The sequence below is a fragment of the Meriones unguiculatus genome, chromosome 18 (assembly GCF_030254825.1).
Source record: "Meriones unguiculatus strain TT.TT164.6M chromosome 18, Bangor_MerUng_6.1, whole genome shotgun sequence".
NCBI lineage: Eukaryota > Metazoa > Chordata > Mammalia > Rodentia > Muridae > Meriones > Meriones unguiculatus.
Window position 1 is genome coordinate 10,177,370 of NC_083365.1, and position 18,602 is coordinate 10,195,971.

An 18,602-nucleotide genomic window follows, 5' to 3' on the forward strand; every position below is an offset into this window, starting at 1 on the left:
TCTTTGTAACTTCAAATTGCAACCTGCCAGTAAGAGAAACTAGCTGAGAAAAATATCTTGCTTGCTCACACTTTGTTAATCTAAAACAAGTTGTTTAGACACAAATGCATGTGGGTTCTTGGGAACAATTTGTTTTTCACCTGTAATAGTTAAAACATTTAATCATAGGCAGGTGGTGGCGCACACCTGTAATCCCAGCACTTGGAAGGCAAAGGCAGGTGGATCTCTGTGGATTCAAGGCCAGCCCAGTCTACAGAGCAAGATCCAGGACAGCCACGTCTACACAGAGAGACCCTGTCTAGAAAACCAAAACCAAAACATTAAATCATGTAAGGGTATTGGGGAACATGCTACTTTTATGTATAAAAAGACAGAGGCAAGTGGATCTCTGAGTTCAAGCCAGCATGGTCTACAGAGCAAGTTCCAGACAGTCATGGCCACATAAAGAAACCCTTTCTTGAAAACATAGAACAAGGCTGGGCACGGTGGTGCATACCTATTATCTCATTGCTCAGGGAGGTAGAATATTTGTGATTTTGAGGCCAGCCTAGTCTACAAAACGAGTCTACGACAGCTAAGGCTACACAGAGAAACCCTGTCTTGAAAAATAAGGAAAAAAAAAAAAGAACAAGAAACAAAAATGCTTCAGTTCCAAGTCCATTTTACAGTCTCATTTTATCTTCTAAAACCATAAGATAGGGCAAGTAAGCAAGCAAATGGAGATTCTTCCAGAAGCATGCATGGCAGTTAGCTTTTGCTTCAGTTGGCAGGTGTAAGCTTTCATGGTCAGGTTGATAGCAGCAACAGCCATCGCAGGACTAGGCCTTGGCTCCTGTCCAGGTCATTCTGTTCCAAGTAGCAAGGTGATGTTGTTTGACAACAAGCAGTACAAGCAGTGCTTTCACAAAATGAATCAACCAGTGTGTGATAACCGCTCTTTTCTACCTTATTTTACTTCATTACCAACTTCTGTCACCAAACCTCGCTTAAATTGAGTTCCTCTTCTGGAATTTGAGGACTAGCTATTTGGAAGAGTCCATAGATGTATTCTAAAAGTTTAATCAGGCATCAGATAAAAATATGCATAATTCATTTATTCCTTTCCTAAATGTTAAGGAGATCCCCTGAAAATGCCAAAAACATGTTGTAGAAGGGTCCTCAGTTTGAGGCTAGCCCATGCTATGTGGCAAGTTCCGGGGCAGCCTGACCTATATAGTGAGACCCTGTAATCAAAGTGGAGGGGTCTGTTTTAACATTTCCTTGTACTTACAAAGGACCAGCACAGTCCTGTATGAGCTGCAGCTGCCTGTCTTTGCAATCCCACCTGCATTACGCTACCATTGTTCATCATGTTCCAGCCATGTCAACCTGAGTCCTACTACAGGCTACTGATCGCACCTTTTCTTAGCACGCCTGTCACTTTCTCCTCCTCTCCTTCTCCCTCTGTGTGTGTTGCTGGGGATGGAACCCAGAGACTGTGTTGTGAACTATATTCCACAGCCCTAATGTCTGCCATTTTAATCAATCTGTTCTCTCGGCTTATACTTTCTTCCACTCTCACAACAGCTTGCTTCTCTGGTAAAATGTTACCTCCTCAGACAGGCCTTCTACAACTAGTGCATAGCTATTTTTAAGTACTTGTTTCAACAAATTCATGGACACTGCAGGTACCATGCCAAGAGAGTTTATATGCCATTTAAAATATCTTTGGGAGGCTGTGGTGTAGCTTTTCTGAGGTCCTGTTATCTATGGTTTGCAAAGAAAATGAGGTCTTAAATAATCCAAGAAAAGAAAATTCTCACAAATATATGTAGCTATAGTATGGTGTTTTATTTTTGTTTGTGGTGTGGTGCTGGAGATCTAAGTCAAGGTCCTAACCACACACAGTAACACTAAGCTACAAGCCTGACCCTGCATTATCTGAAAAAATAATTCAGGCTGTCCAAACAGCTTAGCAGGTAAAGGCACTTACCACTGGGCCTGAGTTCTCTCCTGTGATCCATGGTGGAAGAATAGAGCTGCCTCTTGCAGGTTTTCTGACCTCTATACATGTGTTGAGGCATGCATACATTACATAAAAATGTTAATAAAACAATCATTCATTACACAAAAAGCAAGACAATGCCAGCATCAAAACTTACAAATGAGTGGAAGGAACTTGGAAGAAACTGGGGACATAACAAAATATTTTAAAAATTATTTTTAAGTATATGAGTATTTTCCTGCAAGAATGTGTGTGTGTGCCATGTGTGTGCCTGGTGCTCTTGGGAGGCCAGAAAAGGGTGTAAAATTACCTGTAAGTGGAGTTACAGAGGATTGTAAGCTACCACGTGGGTGCTGGAAACTGAACTCAGATTCTCTAACAGGAGCAGCCAGTGCCCTTAACCACTGAGCCATCTCTCCATCCCACACTTGTACTCTGGAGCATTAGCTCCACTCACAAAGCATAGTGTAACACATTACAAACAGCAGTAGTGGTCCCTGGACGAAAAACTCTTAAACAAATAGTGCAAACACCTCTCTCTGTCTCTCTCGTGATGTTGGGGCTCATGGTAGCATCCTGTACAGGTCAGGCAAGCACTCTACCACCATACACCCCGAGCTCTCATGTTTTCTCAAAATGTCCACACAAGGACAGTGTATGATTAAAAAGGGGGGAGGTGGAAGTGTAATAGTCCTGTTTGGTTTTTTTCATAGCGCTTTTTAAAAATCAATAACTTTATTCACTTTACATCCTGCTTGTAGCTCCCTCCCTTCTCTCTGCCCAGTCCCATCCTCCCTCCCCCCCTTCTCAGAAAAGGGTAGGGACCCCCTACCCACCCACCTCAGTTCATCAAGTCGCATCAGGACTGAGCTCATCCTCTTCCCCTGAGGCATGGTAAGGCAGCCCCACTAGGGGGGAGTGATCAAAAAACAGGCAACAAGAGTCCATGTCTGAGTTAGCGCACAGTGGCACACACCTGTGATCCCAGCAGTAGGGGAGGGAGAGGCAGGCGGGTTCAGGGCCAGCTTGGTCTAGAAAGCAAGACCAGGACAGCCAAGGCTACACGGAGAAACCTTGTCTAGAGGAAAAAAAGAGGGAGAGAAGAAAAAAAATCATTACAAAATCAAAATTTTATGTGTTAAAGCACTGTATGGTAGTTTGACAGTTTTCCCTTTTGTTCTGCAAAAATAATGGCACATCATATAAACTGACATAAATCCGGGGCTGGAGAGATGGCTCAGTGGTTAAAAGCACTGCCTGCTCTTTCAGGGGACCTGGAGCTAAATATTCCTTTTTTCCCCTTTTTGTGTCAGCCTTGGTAGATGGTCCAAGCTGACTTTAAATTCCCCAGGCCCTCCCAACTCAGCTGGGATTACAGCTGTAAACCACTCTGATCAGCTAAAACAATCCTTTTAAACTTTCTGAAAATGTTTAAACCTTATTAGTTAAAAAAAATGCAAATAAATAAAAACATCATACACCAAAAATCTACACAACTCAACGAACTTCTATACAGTTAGAAGAGGCATTCGAAATGGAAGCTGTAGAGTTTCACATTAAAATTTTACACTTCCGTTATCAAATATTTATTCACCACCAAAACAAACAAAACATTAGAAATAGAAAAAAAATTATCCTTATATCCTTTTGTAACTGGTGTCCATTCAGTTCTTCCCCATTCTCATAGCCAATATAAAAAAAGAAACAACCAAATGCAGCAGCCCGGAGCATATGAAACACCTGTAAGAGCTGACAGGCCGGGTAGAGATTTTACAATGAGGCTGCTGTACTGAGGATGTGGCTCAGCAGACTTCTGTCTAGGCCCTGGGCTCATCCCCAGCCTAGACGGGGCTCCGGCTGGGTCCACCTCCAGCCTAAAACTAAGATGAACTTTTTACTAGTATCTACAGTTAGTAAAATAAAAGAACCAGGCATAGCAGGGCACTAATAAATTAGGTGGCACATACGGACTATGTACCTTGAGAGCTAGCAATACTTTGAGGGTCTTTGGCAGAAGCGTTCACGAAAGTTCAGAGCGACGCACACAGTGACGGGGTATGAAATAGGGGGTGTTAAGATACGGTGGCCACTTTATCGCTCGACATCCTGCGGCAAACTGCGCTTCGTAAAAGGAAATCTCTCAGCGACGCCTGAAGCGCGCACAGCTCGGTTAGCATGTGACCTCCACTTCCGTGGCGCGGAACCTTCCTCGGACGGAACCGGCGGCCTAGACTCCGCCAGAGACCCGGGCCTCTCCCGCAGCGGAGGCGGACCCCAGGATGGCCCACGCCTCCGCCGCAGCCCCGCCTCCGCAGACGCGACGGGGCGGGCCTCGCGGGACTCGGACGTGATTGGTCCTGCGGGAGACGTGGGCGGGGCCGCGCGGTGACGTCGCGACCCTCGCGGACGGGAAGAGCGCGCGCTGGGCCCCGGCGGCATTAAACGGTCGTCCGCTCCGAGTCTCCGCTGCCGCTCCTGCCCCTTCAGCCGGTGGACCGTAGCGGCCACACCTCGCCCCTGACACAGTCTCCCGTCAGGTCGTCGCAACTCCGCCACCATGTTCGAGGCACGTCTGATCCAGGGCTCCATCCTGAAGAAGGTGCTGGAGGCTCTCAAGGACCTCATCAACGAGGCCTGCTGGGACATCAGCTCGGGCGGCGTGAACCTGCAGAGCATGGACTCGTCGCACGTCTCCCTGGTGCAGCTCACCCTGCGCTCCGAGGGCTTCGACACCTACCGCTGCGACCGCAACCTGGCCATGGGCGTGAACCTCACTAGGTGAGCGGGTGGCGGGAGCCGGGCCGCTGCCCCCCCCTTCCCCGGCGCGCGGCCGCTCCGGCGCCGGCTCTCATTGGCTGAGGTCGTCGCTAGCGCCTTCTGATTGGTGGCGGTGCCGGGGGCAGAGCCCGTCGGAGCGCGGGGTTCCGAAAAGCCCGCGCTGGCGGCCGCGCGTCTGCTCAGTTTCCGCGCCAAAGCCACAAAGCCGGAGGCGGCGGGAAAATGCCTGCCGCGGGGCTGCGCTCATCAAATGCCCGCGGCTTTGAGCGCACACTCTGGTCCCGGGGGACTTTAGCTGCCCGCCAAGCGTGTTCTAGTGAAGAGGTGGCACTGTCCGCTTGCAGGGACCGTAAGGCCTTTCCTAGTGAGATTCCAGAACCTCACTGCGCCATCATGGATCTCTGGGGAAGTTTCTCAGTTTTAGCTTTTAACTTTGCTACAGCTACCTGGGTTAGTGCCATCTGTTTACGTGTTCAAAGGCTATGTGTGACAAAGTTTTGCCACAGATTTACATGGGTTAGTGCCACCTGTATACATTTTAAAAGATTGATGAAAAGGCCAGACATAATACACATTGTCAAATACAGTGGAAGCCAAGGACACCTGTTACCTTTTAGTGTGTTTTACTTATCGATTTTTAAACATAGCATATACCCGATAACCCCCCCCGGGGGGGATGGGTTACCCTTAGCCTCTTTTAATAATTTATTTTATTTTATGTGCATTGGTGTGAGGGTGTCAGACCACCTGCAACTGCTTACAGACAGTTGTGAGCTGCCATGTGGGTGCTAGGAGTTGAACCCGGATCCCTCAGTGCTCTTAACCACTGAGCCATCTCCCCAGCCCTACCCTTATCCTCTTATATCAGTTCTCCAACTGATGACAAGGTGAGATGGTAACATCTTGTAATTGCCTTTAAGAATTTAGGTGCTGAGGACATGGTGTTAATAAGCCCTGTGTCTTGTTTTCTAGCATGTCCAAAATACTAAAATGTGCTGGTAATGAAGACATCATTACATTAAGGGCTGAAGATAATGCGGATACCTTAGCGCTAGTATTTGAAGCACCAAGTAAGTTACACCTTTAAAACTCAATTGTTGCACAAAGCACAGTGAGCTGTTCTGTTTCTCAAAACTAAGAATATAATAGAATTGTGGTTGTAAAATTTACACATTAGATGTGAGCATGTGCTTCAGTAATATTTACTTTTTTTTTGGTAGATCAAGAGAAAGTTTCGGATTATGAAATGAAGTTAATGGACTTGGATGTTGAGCAACTTGGAATCCCAGTGAGTATCTTGTTTCTGATGGTGTATTTCACCAAGACATGATCACGGCTGATGCATGTTCTAAAGTGGGGTTGTGGAATTCGGAATGAATGGCACATTTCACTAAACTATAGCAGTCTAAAGTTAATTGACTTTTAAAGAAATCAGAGGTCTTACATTCTTGAGAATGTGAAGCTGAGTCTTTAGCTTCTCCAAACTGACCTTTAACTTTTGGATTTAATAGGAACAGGAGTACAGCTGTGTAGTGAAGATGCCTTCTGGTGAATTTGCACGCATATGCCGAGACCTTAGCCATATTGGAGATGCTGTTGTAATATCCTGTGCAAAGGATGGCGTGAAGTTTTCTGCAAGTGGAGAGCTTGGAAATGGAAACATCAAGTTGTCACAAACAAGTAATGTTGATAAAGAGGAGGAAGCTGTAAGTAGTAAGAGGTGTTATCCAATTAACAATGTCTGAAAGGGGGGCTCTAAGTTTAACTGTTGAACCAGCCCTCCAGCTATAGTGGGCTTTTGTTTGTTTTTTAACATGTTTTTTTTTTTTTTTTTTTTTTAGATTTATTTACTTATTATATACACATTGTTCTGCACACCAGAAGAGGGCACCAATCTCATTATAGATGGTTTTGAGCCACCATGTGGTTGCTGGGAATTGAACTCGAGACCTCTGGAAGAGCAGCCAGTGCTCTTAAACTCTGAGCTGTCTCTCCAGCCCCTTAACATGGATTCTTGAGTAGACCAGGCTGGCTTTAAACTGCTCCATATATGCTTTTACAGATAGGATTGGAAAGCTAGGTATCCAACCTTTTGCTTCCTAAAATGACTCCTCACTAGTGAGGATTAGCAAGTGAACAGAAGAAAATGGTTGCAGGTTGTAAAAGTGTTGGCATCATGTAGCTCTTCTAATAGCTTTATATGTTGAAGGTTTATTTGCTAGGCCATCTACTGATCCAAAAGCAAGCTGAGCAAAGTTAAGTTGCAACTTAGATGGAGTTACAGGCAACAGGACTCTGAATAACAGTCCTCACAGTACCAAAGGGAAGACTTCATGCCACATGGAGAGAGTTGTATTGAATGCTGTTGAAATTTATGTTCCCAGAGGGACCCAGGCATGATGGCTCAAACCCATAACCCTAGTACTCAGCTACAGCAGAAGGATTCATTAGTTTAAAGTCAACCTGACTACCTGGCAGAAATCTCAAAAATGAGGAAGAAATTGGAAAGGTAAAGAAATCTGGTGAGCCCTCAGTCAAGCAGAAGATGCTAGGCCTCCTTAAAGTTTTGCCAGCCAGCCAGGGCAGTAAACTCCATACACAGAAGCCTGTACTAAGAGGATTTTTAGGGTTAAACATGAAATTTGAAGTGCTTACCACGAAGTATTTAAGTATATAAGGTGCTAACTTTATTTTCCTCTGCATGAATTTAAATGAATGAAGGCATAACTAAAGACTGGAACATAGATATGCACACAACTCAGAGGGCCGGTACTTTGTTTGGGGATTTTTAGTTTTGTTTGCGGTTTTGTTGTCTTGATTTTTGTTTTTTACTTGCTGTCCTGGAACTCACTTTGTAGACCAGGCTGGCCTCAAGCTCACAGATCCTCCCTCTGCTTCTGCCTCCCAGAGTGCTAGGATTATAGGCACATGCCACTGGGTTATTTCTATTTCCCTGTCAACTTCAGCCCTATTTGGATCTCAAGACATTTAATCCATAAGTATTTTGGTTTTGTCTGAGGTAAGGCTTTACCACAACAAATAAAAAGAAATTTCCAGTATCCATATGTTCCTTATTTGAAGTTTGAATTGGGACTTGAATAAAATTGATACTTATATAATGAAAATTGTTTGACATGTTCCCTTAGTTTATATTTAACCTGTTGGTGCTTTTAAAATTTATTTTTAGAAGTGGTTGTGTGCCAGTGTGGCCCATGGAAGTCACAGAAAAGGGTGTTAGACCCCTGGGAACTGGAGTTACTCCAGTTGGTTATGAGCTGGATGTGGATGCTGGAAATCAACTTGAGTCCTCTGGGAGAGCATCAAGTGCTCTTAGCCACTGAGCCAGCTATCCAGCCCTGGTTACTGTCAGGTGGAAGTAGGTTATAGTGGTAGACACCGAACCAAGGACCTTAACTCCTACTAGTCAGGAGTTTTCCTGGTTAGCTGCCATTCCATTTTTTTCCTTCTCCCCATATAGTCTTTGCAAGAGGTTAGTGTTTACAATCTGGACAGAAACAGCTTTGTCTTGGTTGCTTGTGGTATGGTTCTATAGGATTAACTGTGTTTCGTTTCTTTTCTTTAGTCCTCAAGGTTTTCATCACCCTCTAAAATGATAACTAAAGGTTTTTGTATTGTGGTGTCTGTCATGAACTGATAGTATGAGTTTCTTGCTGTTGTTGATAGTGAGCCTGTTTTCTCCTCTAGGTGACCATAGAGATGAATGAGCCAGTTCAGCTGACCTTTGCACTGAGGTACCTGAACTTCTTCACAAAAGCCACTCCACTGTCTCCTACAGTAACACTCAGTATGTCTGCAGATGTACCCCTTGGTAAGATAGTAAGTTTGAACATTGTTTTGTACTGTGGTATTTATAGTATTCCTCTGTAATTAACTTTTCCTGTCTTTCAGTTGTAGAGTATAAAATTGCCGACATGGGACACTTAAAGTACTATTTGGCTCCCAAGATTGAAGATGAAGAAGGATCTTAGTTAGGCACTGCTAGACACTGAGAGAACTGCTTCTGAGATGCCAGCATGTCCTGAAGTCTTTTCTGTCACCAGCTTTGAACCTGAGTACATATGTAGATATCTGATGTAAATAACCCCTACTTTTTTTCTTTGCATTCTCCACAATTTGCTTGAATAAACTTCAAAGTAAAAACTGGTTTTGTTAACATAAATATTTCTGTCTTCAAAATACTGGTAATTTTTATAAAGGCTCTTGACGCTAAATGTAAGAAAATTTTTCAATTTAAATAAAGATAACAATTTGAAAAGTCAGCAGTGCCCTCTTGGTACCATGACTACTGAATTCAATGAAAGTTAGCCTCTTGTGTAAATGTGGTTTTCTCTCTTCCATTTTAAAGCAGCCTGAAGTTAATATATTAGGGAGATGGCAATAAAAAAATGTTAAATATGTCATTAGGTTGTGCAAAAAATTTTAAACAGTGCAGGGGCGGGTGACTTCCTAGGCCAGCTAGGACCACATAAACCCCTATATAGTTCAAATAAAAGGCTTAAATTTTATGGACACGTGGTCTAAGCAAGAAGGGTGAAAAAAAAAACGGGGGCTAAAGAGATGGTTCAGGGCTTAAGAAAACTGTGAGGTCCTGAGTACGACCACATGGTGGCTCACAACATCTATACTGAGATCTGATTGCCCTCTTCTGGCGTGCAGGTGAACATGCAGCCGTAGCTCTCACGCAGAAAAATAAAGGCCCCATGGTTTTGAAGAAAGGTCATGACATGCTCAAAATACTTGAATGCTTTTTGTATGGAGGTTTATGTAGAGTGCAATGTGCTTCGGGGATTGAAGTTCTTCAGGTTTGGTGACAAGCACCTTCACCGAGTAAGCACTATTTATCCAAATTATCCCATCACCCCTTTTCAATTTTTATGAGTTTTGCATGTATGTAGAAAACCTGGGTGGTATGGAGAATCATTTTCTGTTTGCCTTATTGAGGTAGGGACTCGGGCCAGGGCTAGAAGAGCAAGTTTGTATGTTCGCTGTGCCTCAAGGCCGAGTTTACCGGCTAGGCCACACAGTACCTCCACAGCCCTCAAATTCGTTTTTCCGTTTTGTGTTTGGCAGTTTGTAGAGGGCACAGCTTTGACTGCTATAGGAGGTTGCTGGTTAGATCACACCAAGTAGCTACTAGTATGTAACGCTTTGTGCTGCCAGGGAAGGAAACTGGCTGCAAACACACCTCACTTACAGGTTGATGGAAATGCTTTATCAAGACTGGTCACTGTTAAATGTTACTGTTCTACATACGTTAGAACTCTGGTCAGATAACCAAGTAGGGAAACAAGAATTTGGGACTAAGCGCTCGTTAGTGAGCGCACACCAGTGTCAGCATAGGGCTGTCCTGGGCAGGATATACCTGGCCGGTCCCTTGCCCACCCCTCCAGGTCCCGGCGATCCCGCTGTGCACAGATTTGGCCATGGGGTCTTGCTGTAGGCTCCATCCCGGTAGAAAGGATCCTAAGTGCCCACCCACCCTGTGGAGGTGGCAGGCCCCGGGGCCGCCAAGCATCAAGGCCAAACTCGGTGTAGTGGCTTTCGTCTCTAGTGCCAGCATTCGGAGGCGGACGCAGGCAGACCTCCGCCGGGTCACCACACTGCGTCCCAAGACAGCCAGCGCTACCTGGAGAAACCCTAAATAATGCAGCAAGGGAGCTCTCCGACCATGCGCACTGAAGCCGGGGGCGGTGATGTGGCTTCCTAGTGGCGCCACTTCCGGCGCGCCGGATCCGCAGGCACTTCCGGCGGCCAGGCCGACCGCCGTTGGCTGTTAAGCGAGCTGTCAGCGCGCGAACCGGAGACGAGGCGCGCAGCGCGGCCAGGCGCGGGGGCGCGCTCCCGGAAGCCGCGTCCTGAGCCGGTTAGTGGTGAGTTCGCGTGGGTCCTGACCGTGGGTGACGGCGGCGGCGGCCGGCGGGAGGCTGTCCACGGCGCCACGCGCAAGTGCTCAGGGGCCGGGAGGGTGGGCGAGGTTGTGGCGGGGCCGAGAAAAAGCGTAGCAGGAACCTGGACTGAATTGTTTTGTTTTTTACGATGTGGTAATTCCCCTCTAGAATCCTTTGCTAAGAAGAACGCAAATACTCCCTTTTCGCTCTCGTTCCGCAGCATTTGTTTTGGTGCGAGGTTATAAAAGGCAGAGAACGTCATTTTGTAACGTAATACAAATCAGGAGTGGCTCAGTGCCACAGAACCCCCATTTATTGATAGCTTGAACTTTCAAGTTTGAGAAATTAAACATGGGATGGCAACAACAGAAACCTAGCCCTGAACACAACTTGATCTAACACTTTTAGAGTTGCAAATGGATTGGCATTGCTCCTTTTTAGTTACTCGGATTCTGAACTAAAATGTAATTAACAAAAAGGCCGAACTATTTGGCACCAGTTTTTGCATGCTAGTTACTTTAGTCGACTGTCATAGGCAGTGTCTGGCGTCTCACCAAGATGCAATAAACACCACAGGCCATTATGGAGATGATGTGCAAAATAAAAATACCACACCAGTGAAGGCTGGGGCTATCGACATAGTTTTCTTCTTAAAGGTGGGCATTTGCATTTAGAATTCAAATAGCTTTCCAACTGAAATAATTTTGTTTATATAATTGTATGACTTTATAAAGAATCTACATATTTCAGCTGGGGTAGGAGCAATCATCTGGTCACGATGTTGCTTACGCTAGCCTCCCAGGTAGCCGGGATTCTGGTCTCTTTCTCAAGTACTGAGCTCAGATGTCAAGTTTTTAAGCAATTTATTGTTTTTAAACTTTACCTGCTCTCAAATGATACAGTAGTTATGGTTTCATTACTGCTGTCTGCTTTGAATGGTTTGAGTAAAACAGACTTTTACATCCACTTTTTCAGGAGCTACGTGATGTGGAAAGTAAAATCACTTGTTTCGTGCTTGGGATGGGCACAGTTACCCACATTGATAAGATTTTGCTCCTCAGTCGCACTCAGGATGATATCACATCCAGAAGTAGAAAAAATGCTGATGTATAAGGAGTGTGCATACACATTCCTCCTCCTCTCGTGGCAAACAAAAAATTATTTGAATACATGCTCCTGAGGAAAGTTAAGAGGCAGACAGCGCTGTAAGAGAGGGGTTGCTTGAAAGTGTGAAGGTTGGATTCCAGTCTTCACTCACCTCCATGTGACTTTGGAAAATTAATCAGGAAACATTGGTGGCAAAGTAAATGAGCTCTGATTCTTATGCTGCCAGCACTGCTGCTTCTTGTTCTTTTTGGTTTTTCGAGACAGGGTTTCTTTGTGCAGTTCTGGCTGGCCTCGAACTTACAGCAATCCACCTGCCTCTGCTTCCTGAGTGCTGGAGTTAAAGCCGAGCTCCGATTCTTTGTGAAATGCCTTTGGTGTCTTTCTGTCAGGTCAAGCCAGATACATTATGGGAGTATGCTTGCTGTGTCCAAGAAGTATCAGGTCGCTGTAAGAGCGGTGAAGCCTAAGCTGCGGTGTTGTGAACTCCAGCACAGAACTCCGGCACACAGTGTCTGAAGTCTTGATGTACTGTTATTGCTGTGACAATAAGTCTTTCCCTTCCAGACTAGCTGCGTTACCGTGTGATGATGCCGGCTCGCACCAGCCTGGCGACTGGAATCCCCAGTAGTAAAGTGAAATATTCAAGGCTGTCCAGCACAGATGATGGCTACATTGACCTTCAGGTAATACAATCAGTCAGTCAGTAAAAAATTTCAAAAACATGTCGCTTCAGATCTCTTATCTGGACCAGCAAGAAGCAAACTTATTTCCAAGACCTTCTGAGCTCCAACTTGGAAAAGGGATCATGGCAGGGCAGTTGCAAGCAATTCCAGGGTTATCTGCTTCCAGTTTGAGTTGAAGTACTAAAGCCATGTAGCTACAGATTTTATTTAACTTCTCCAGAAAAATATCTTCTTTCCTGACATCACAAGATGCAGTTAGTTAGAGACTCTTTATGGCAAACAGAAAGTGAAGCAAGTAAGTACGTGTTCTCTCCTGGCCGTTACCTGTTACGTAGGATAACATCTCTCTCTTTCCCACACTCCCTCAGGATAGAATAATCTAGGTGGCCCTGGGCCACAGGTGAAGTAGCAGGCAGGAGTCTGTTCTTTTAAGTGTAAACAAATCAATTATTCTTTGTAGTTATTTGAAGAAGAATTCATCTGAGGTGCTTCCAAACACTAAACATCAGACTCAGTAATGAGTCAAACCTTAGAAGGTTTGTCTCTACATCTTTTTAAAAGTGTTTTTATTCGTATATATTATTTATACATGTATGTGTTCATGCTGTATTTCCGCCTTAATCTGTTCTAACTCTTAGCCCTAAGCTGAATTTACTCATAATGCAGTGCTTTTGGAAAGCTGAAACTTGGGCTGGACAGGTGGCTCAGCAGTTAAGAGTACATACTGTTCTGCAGTTTTAAATGTTTTGTGTGCGTGTTTGTTGCCTTCTTGTGCACCGTGTGTGTGCCTGGTGCCTGAGAAGGCTGAAGGAGGGCATCAGATCTCCTGCAATTGAAGATGGAGTTGGTTATGAGCCGCCATGTGGATGCTGGGAGCCAAACCTGGGTCCCTGCAAGAGCAAGCACTGTTGTTATTCACTGAGCTGTCTCTCCATGCCCTTTCACCCCCTTTTAATTAAAAAAAATTTTTTTAATTTATTATTTTAAGTGTGTATGGGTGTTTTGTCTGTATGTATGTCTGTGTACCATGTCTGTACAGTGCCCAAAGAGGCTAGAAGGTATCAGGTCCTCTGAAACTGAAGTTACAGACTGTTTTGAGTCACCATATCAGTTTTGGGTATTCAACTTAGGACAAAGCATGTTCTTTGACCCTGGAGCCATCTCTCTGGCCTACAAGTACTGTTCTTAGAGGACCTGAGTTTGGTACCCAGGAGTCACATCAGGTGGCTTATGCTGCCCATAACTCCAGCTCTTGGAGGATCCACTTTCTCTGGCATGCACAGGAATCTGCCCTCACATACACATCCCACATACAGACACATAATTAAAAATAAAATGAATCCTTAAAAAGAAAGAAAAGAAAAGCTGAAATTGTGCTTCGAAACTTTGGACTGGCTACACTAAGTCACCTTCAATGCAGAAGTTACTTTTTCACATCTGCATAGCATGGTGCTCGCTCTGAAATCCCCACAAGATAATACAAGCCCCCATGCATGTGTACTTAGTAAATACATGTCCAACAACTAGGTGACAGTCGTTTTAAAGGGGTTTCCTTGTTTGTAATGAGGGATCTGTGGGAAAGCAGAAACTTATCCTGCTCTGTCCCCGCTTCATGTCCAGAGTTGTGCTAACTGCTGGACATATTTAAGACGCTTGAAGCATCCACTTTGGTTCTTAATTACCCTCCCTGCTTTAAAGTTCTTTAGGTCTGGTATTTTCATAATGTTCTTCATCTTTTTGTTTTTGTCTCTTCCAGTTTAAGAAAAGCCCTCCTAAGATCCCTTATAAGGCCATTGCTCTTGCCACCGTGCTGTTTTTGATTGGCACCTTTCTTATTATCATAGGCTCTCTCCTGCTATCGGGCTACATCAGCAAAGGGGTAAGCTAATGGGAATGAAAGCTTATGGGCATGTGAGGATATGCCATGGATGTTTCAGATGGGAGCCAGAGTGCTATTTTTATGTTCCAGAAGTACAGTAGATTCCATTAGAAGAAAAATAATAATCGGTTATATTTTGTTCTCTGAAAATACAACATGGTTTTTGTTCTTTTCCTCTTTAAGCAAATGTCTCTGTAATTCTTACAAGATGGGTGCTTGTAAGTAGGCAGGCATAGCTCCTGAGATAGTTTAGAATCATGCAGCCATTCCTGGCTTTGGGCTTCCGTACTGGTACAAGGCTGTATCCACAGTAACATACCATCACTGTAGTTTGACAGAAGTATGGGCATGCTGATCAGCGTTTGGGAGGAGCAGTGAGTCTTTATGAATGTGGCCGCTACACCTTGTAATTGGGTTTCTTTTTTTCACTGGTAAGAGCTCTGTTAAGTTACTGTATTCATACCTGAAGTGGTGCTTGGTAGAGCTTTCCCTTGGGCCATGTTTTATATTTTGTATCTTAAGTTAATCTAAACAGGCCGAGCGTGTTGCATGCCTTCGATCCCAGCACTCGGGAAGCAGAGGTAGGCAGATGTCTGTGAGTTTGAGGCCAGGTTGGTCTACCAATCTAAAGAGCAAGTTATAGGACAGCCAGGACTACACAGAGAAAAAAACAAAAACCCAGATATTCTGATCATAGGACAGGTTCATTTTTTTTGTCTCACACTCTATAAAAAGAAAAAAAAAAAAAAAAAAGAAGTTCCTTCTGGTGTTTTATACAGTTACAAAAGGCAAAAATTAAGCATCCCGTGGCCGAGATACCAGCTCAAAAAAATTGTGGGACATTCATTTCAGAGAAATGTTATGTCCTTACAGCTTAAGTAATATTTGGGAATTTTGGGTTTTTTTAGACAGGGTCTCTTTCTGTAGCCTTGGTTGTCCTATGTAGTCCAGGCTGGCCTTGAACTTAGAGATCCTCCTGGCTCTGCCTACAGAGTGCTGGGACTAGAGGTGTGTGCCACCATACCCCACTGCAGGGGAAGTACTTAGAGAGATGGGACAAAGAGTTTGGTATGTTTATAACTAAGAACTCAAAAAAAAAAAAAAATTGACAGGGAGACTCCTAGTCAAGAAAGTGCTTATGGAGCCAGCCGTGGTGGTCCCAGCACTCAGGAGGCAGACACAGGCTGATCATGTGAGTTGGAGGCCAGCCTGGTCTACAAATCGAGTCCAGGACAGCCAAGGCTACACAGAGAAACCCTGTTTAGTTTACAAACAAACAAAAAGATAGTACCTAAGGACCTGCGCTCTGGTTCTTAGCAGCTACATAAAAAGCCAAATGTATTGTCATGCATCTGTGGCCCAGCACTGCAGGGTGGAGGCAGCCAGGGCCCAGGACCCCTGAGCTTGAGGAGCTGGAAAGGTGGCTTCACTGTTAGAAAGCTAGACTGCTCTTGCAGAGGTCTTCTTAAGTTCTTACGAGAACTTAAGCTGGGTGATTCACAACTGCCTGTCACTCCAGCTCCAGGCGCATTTGAAGCTTCTGACCTCTTCTGGCACCTTTACTTAGGGGCACATGTGCAGCATAATTTAAAATAACTGTTGGGGCTAACGGGATAGCTCTGTGGCTAAAGGCAGTGGCTGTTCTTCCAGGGGATTGGTTCAGTTCCCAGCATCCATGTGACTGTTTCCAACTGTCTCCAACTCCAGTTCCAGGGCATCCACTGCCTCTGTGGTGATCAGGCAACTTGCAGTAAAGAGACATACGTATAAACAGAACATAGGTCTTTTCAACTATTAATTTGTGGCCCACAGTTCCGGCGGTTAGTAAAGTCCATGACTGTTGGTCTCAGGAGAGTCATTAGACTTTTAAACTGTTGAGACTGTGAAAGGCTGTAGGGACCTTTGAAGTGGGACTAATACACCTTGCGTTATGATATAGCTGCAAGCTTGTAGGAGCCAAGGAGTGGAGTGTGTTTGTGTAAGAGCAGCCTGCGCAGGCTCATAGATTTGACTGATTAGTCCACAGTTGGTAGGAAGAATTAGAAGGGTTAGCTCTCTCCTTCTCTGCCTTATGCTTGTGGATCTGATGTAAGCTCTTAGCTATTGCTTTCCCACCATGATGGTCATGAACTCTAACCCCTGGAAACTGTAAGCAAGCCTCTTTCTTCTAAAAATTGCCTTGGTCATGATTTTTCTTCGCAATAGAAAAGTGCCCAAGTAATACCCATACATACATATTTAAAATAAGTGTTTAAAAAATAAGGTGGAGAGCTGTTGAGTAAGTCACTTTAAGTCAACCTCTGGCACACATGCACACATCTGAATGTGCACTTGTAGACACAAACATATCTACCCCCAAGCACAGGCACACCCATACACTTGAAAGAAAGAGTGGAGGTAGCCAGGCACAGGGCTGCAAGCTTGTAATCTCCGCACTCGGGGAGGCAGAGGCAGGTGGATCTCTGTGAGTTCAAGCCTAGCCTGCTCTACAAATCGAGTCCAGGACAACAAAGGCTCTATATAAAGGCTGTCTCGAAAAAGAAAAAAGAAAGAGCAAAAGGAAATACGCCTAATATTGAGATTAAAAGTCTTTCTTTTCTATAGTTTTGAATTTATTGCTTAATTTGTAATCGGGAAGAAATTGGGACCATAGTGCTTGCCTAGCATGTCCAAGGTCTCTTAATTTGATCCCAAACAGTGAAACATAAGAAAAAGGTGGTGACAATTTGTGATCAGAGAGAAGAGATAAAAAGGTTTAACTTGTATGTACTAATGTTTTCCTTCTGCCACCAGGGGGCAGACCGAGCCGTTCCTGTCCTCATCATTGGCATTTTGGTGTTCCTGCCAGGATTTTACCATTTGCGCATCGCCTACTATGCATCCAAAGGCTACCGAGGTTACTCCTATGATGACATTCCAGACTTTGATGACTAGCATTCACCTCAGCCTAGAGAGGAGTCAACAGTGCATCCACTTTAAGACATCAGACAGGAACTATGGCTGAAGGCTGAGGAAGTCTACAATTTGCAGATGCTTAGCAAAACAATGGCCGGATTGTATGATTCCTTTTCCAAAATGCTCATGCTTTATAATTAGCTAATTAGGATCTGTTATGTTTTCATCTCCTGGCCCTGGCAAAGCGTGACAAGTTTTTCCACATGGTTGTGCATCATGTAAGAATGGTAAGGCTAATTGTCTGGGAGACAGGATATTCTATAGTGGAAAGCATTACCCTCCTTGGAGGTGAACCTTTTCTTTGTCTTCATTGTCTGCTTGTCTTAGGAACATATGGAAAATGGATTATGTCTAGTTTCTTATTACTAAGTAATTTATTTTTAAAATTAACTTATTTCTCAAACACTCTCCTCTACCTTCACGTCCTGGTAAAATTAAAATATATATCTTATCTCTCATACTTTCCTCTAACTCCACATCTGTGGATGCATCTGTAATAGGCTTTTTTTTTTAATTGAATTTTTAAATGGTTTAAAATTAAATGGCTTAAAAATGGAGATTTTAAACCACAAAGCTGGGTATGGTGGCACACACCGTTAACACTTGGGAGGCAGAGACAGGTGGGTCTTTGAGTTAAGGCTAGCTCGTCTATATAGAGAGTTTTAGGACAACCAGGGCCACCTAAGGAGAGCCTGTCTCAAACAAGAAAAAGAAAAGTGAATTTCGTCTGGTTTTCCACTAGCCTGCCCACCACAAAACTCAGGTGAGTCCTTCGTAGATGAAAAGATTGTGTGAATCATACCTTGAGGGCTAGACCTTGGCTGTTCTTAGTAAAACTAGATAAGTGTACTTTAAAAGTTTACAACCCTCTGCTGGCACCTGCTCCTATGATATCATTCTGCTGAAGATTACAAGACTTGGCCAAGATCCCTGCAAATGTATTCAGTCAAATCTGGTTTTCAGCTTTCAAAAAGTGGTATATGTTGGGTCTTTTTTGTTTTTGTTTTTTTTTAATTAAAGCATAATTCAAATTCTAGACTTAAAACGACTTAGCTTAAGGCGTGTTTTAGAACAGCACTGTAATCATTTGGTGTGGTGAATAATTCCAGTCCCCAGGACTCCCCTGTTTTTTAGGTAACTGGCTGTGTGAATCAGACTCTGCTTTCCAGTCAGTTTTTTTCTTTTGAGGTTATGGACTTGGGTAGCCAGAAGTCTAGGTGTGTCATCAGCTGAGACTTGGAAGGCTGTGAGTAGGGAAATTTTGAGAGAAAGAGAACTTTTGGGTGTGTTGAAACTAGATGTCTGTT

General features: G+C 44.2%; 2 protein-coding genes and 1 long non-coding RNA gene across 4 annotated transcripts; 2 read left to right on the forward strand and 1 right to left on the reverse strand.

The window, feature by feature from the left end:
- Positions 1 to 402: 402 nt before the first annotated feature.
- Positions 403 to 4,256, reverse strand: LOC132649054 (uncharacterized). Its single transcript, XR_009587478.1, has 4 exons — positions 3,963 to 4,256; positions 2,825 to 3,062; positions 1,973 to 2,043; positions 403 to 846 (listed from the first exon to the last, which is right to left on the reverse strand). It is a non-coding gene; the product is annotated as an uncharacterized LOC132649054 (long non-coding RNA).
- Positions 4,257 to 4,396: 140 nt separating this feature from the next.
- Positions 4,397 to 9,042, forward strand: Pcna (proliferating cell nuclear antigen). Its single transcript, XM_021651145.2, has 6 exons — positions 4,397 to 4,762; positions 5,735 to 5,832; positions 5,983 to 6,050; positions 6,274 to 6,468; positions 8,468 to 8,591; positions 8,672 to 9,042. Exons 1-6 carry the CDS (start codon positions 4,542 to 4,544, stop codon positions 8,749 to 8,751), a joined length of 786 nt encoding a protein of 261 aa, XP_021506820.1. The 5' UTR covers positions 4,397 to 4,541; the 3' UTR covers positions 8,752 to 9,042.
- A 1,590-nt stretch (positions 9,043 to 10,632) lies between these two features.
- Tmem230 (transmembrane protein 230) lies at positions 10,633 to 18,340 on the forward strand. 2 transcript variants are annotated; one of them, XM_021651110.2, is made up of 4 exons: positions 10,633 to 10,653; positions 12,343 to 12,461; positions 14,218 to 14,340; positions 17,134 to 18,340. In XM_021651110.2, the coding sequence occupies exons 2-4, from the start codon at positions 12,363 to 12,365 to the stop codon at positions 17,272 to 17,274; spliced, it is 363 nt and encodes a 120-aa protein (XP_021506785.1). In that variant the 5' UTR covers positions 10,633 to 10,653; positions 12,343 to 12,362; the 3' UTR covers positions 17,275 to 18,340. The 2 variants fall into 2 exon arrangements, with proteins under 2 accessions (XP_021506785.1, XP_021506793.1); XM_021651118.2 differs by lacking the exon at positions 10,633 to 10,653 and adding an exon at positions 10,782 to 11,327.
- Positions 18,341 to 18,602: the final 262 nt, after the last annotated feature.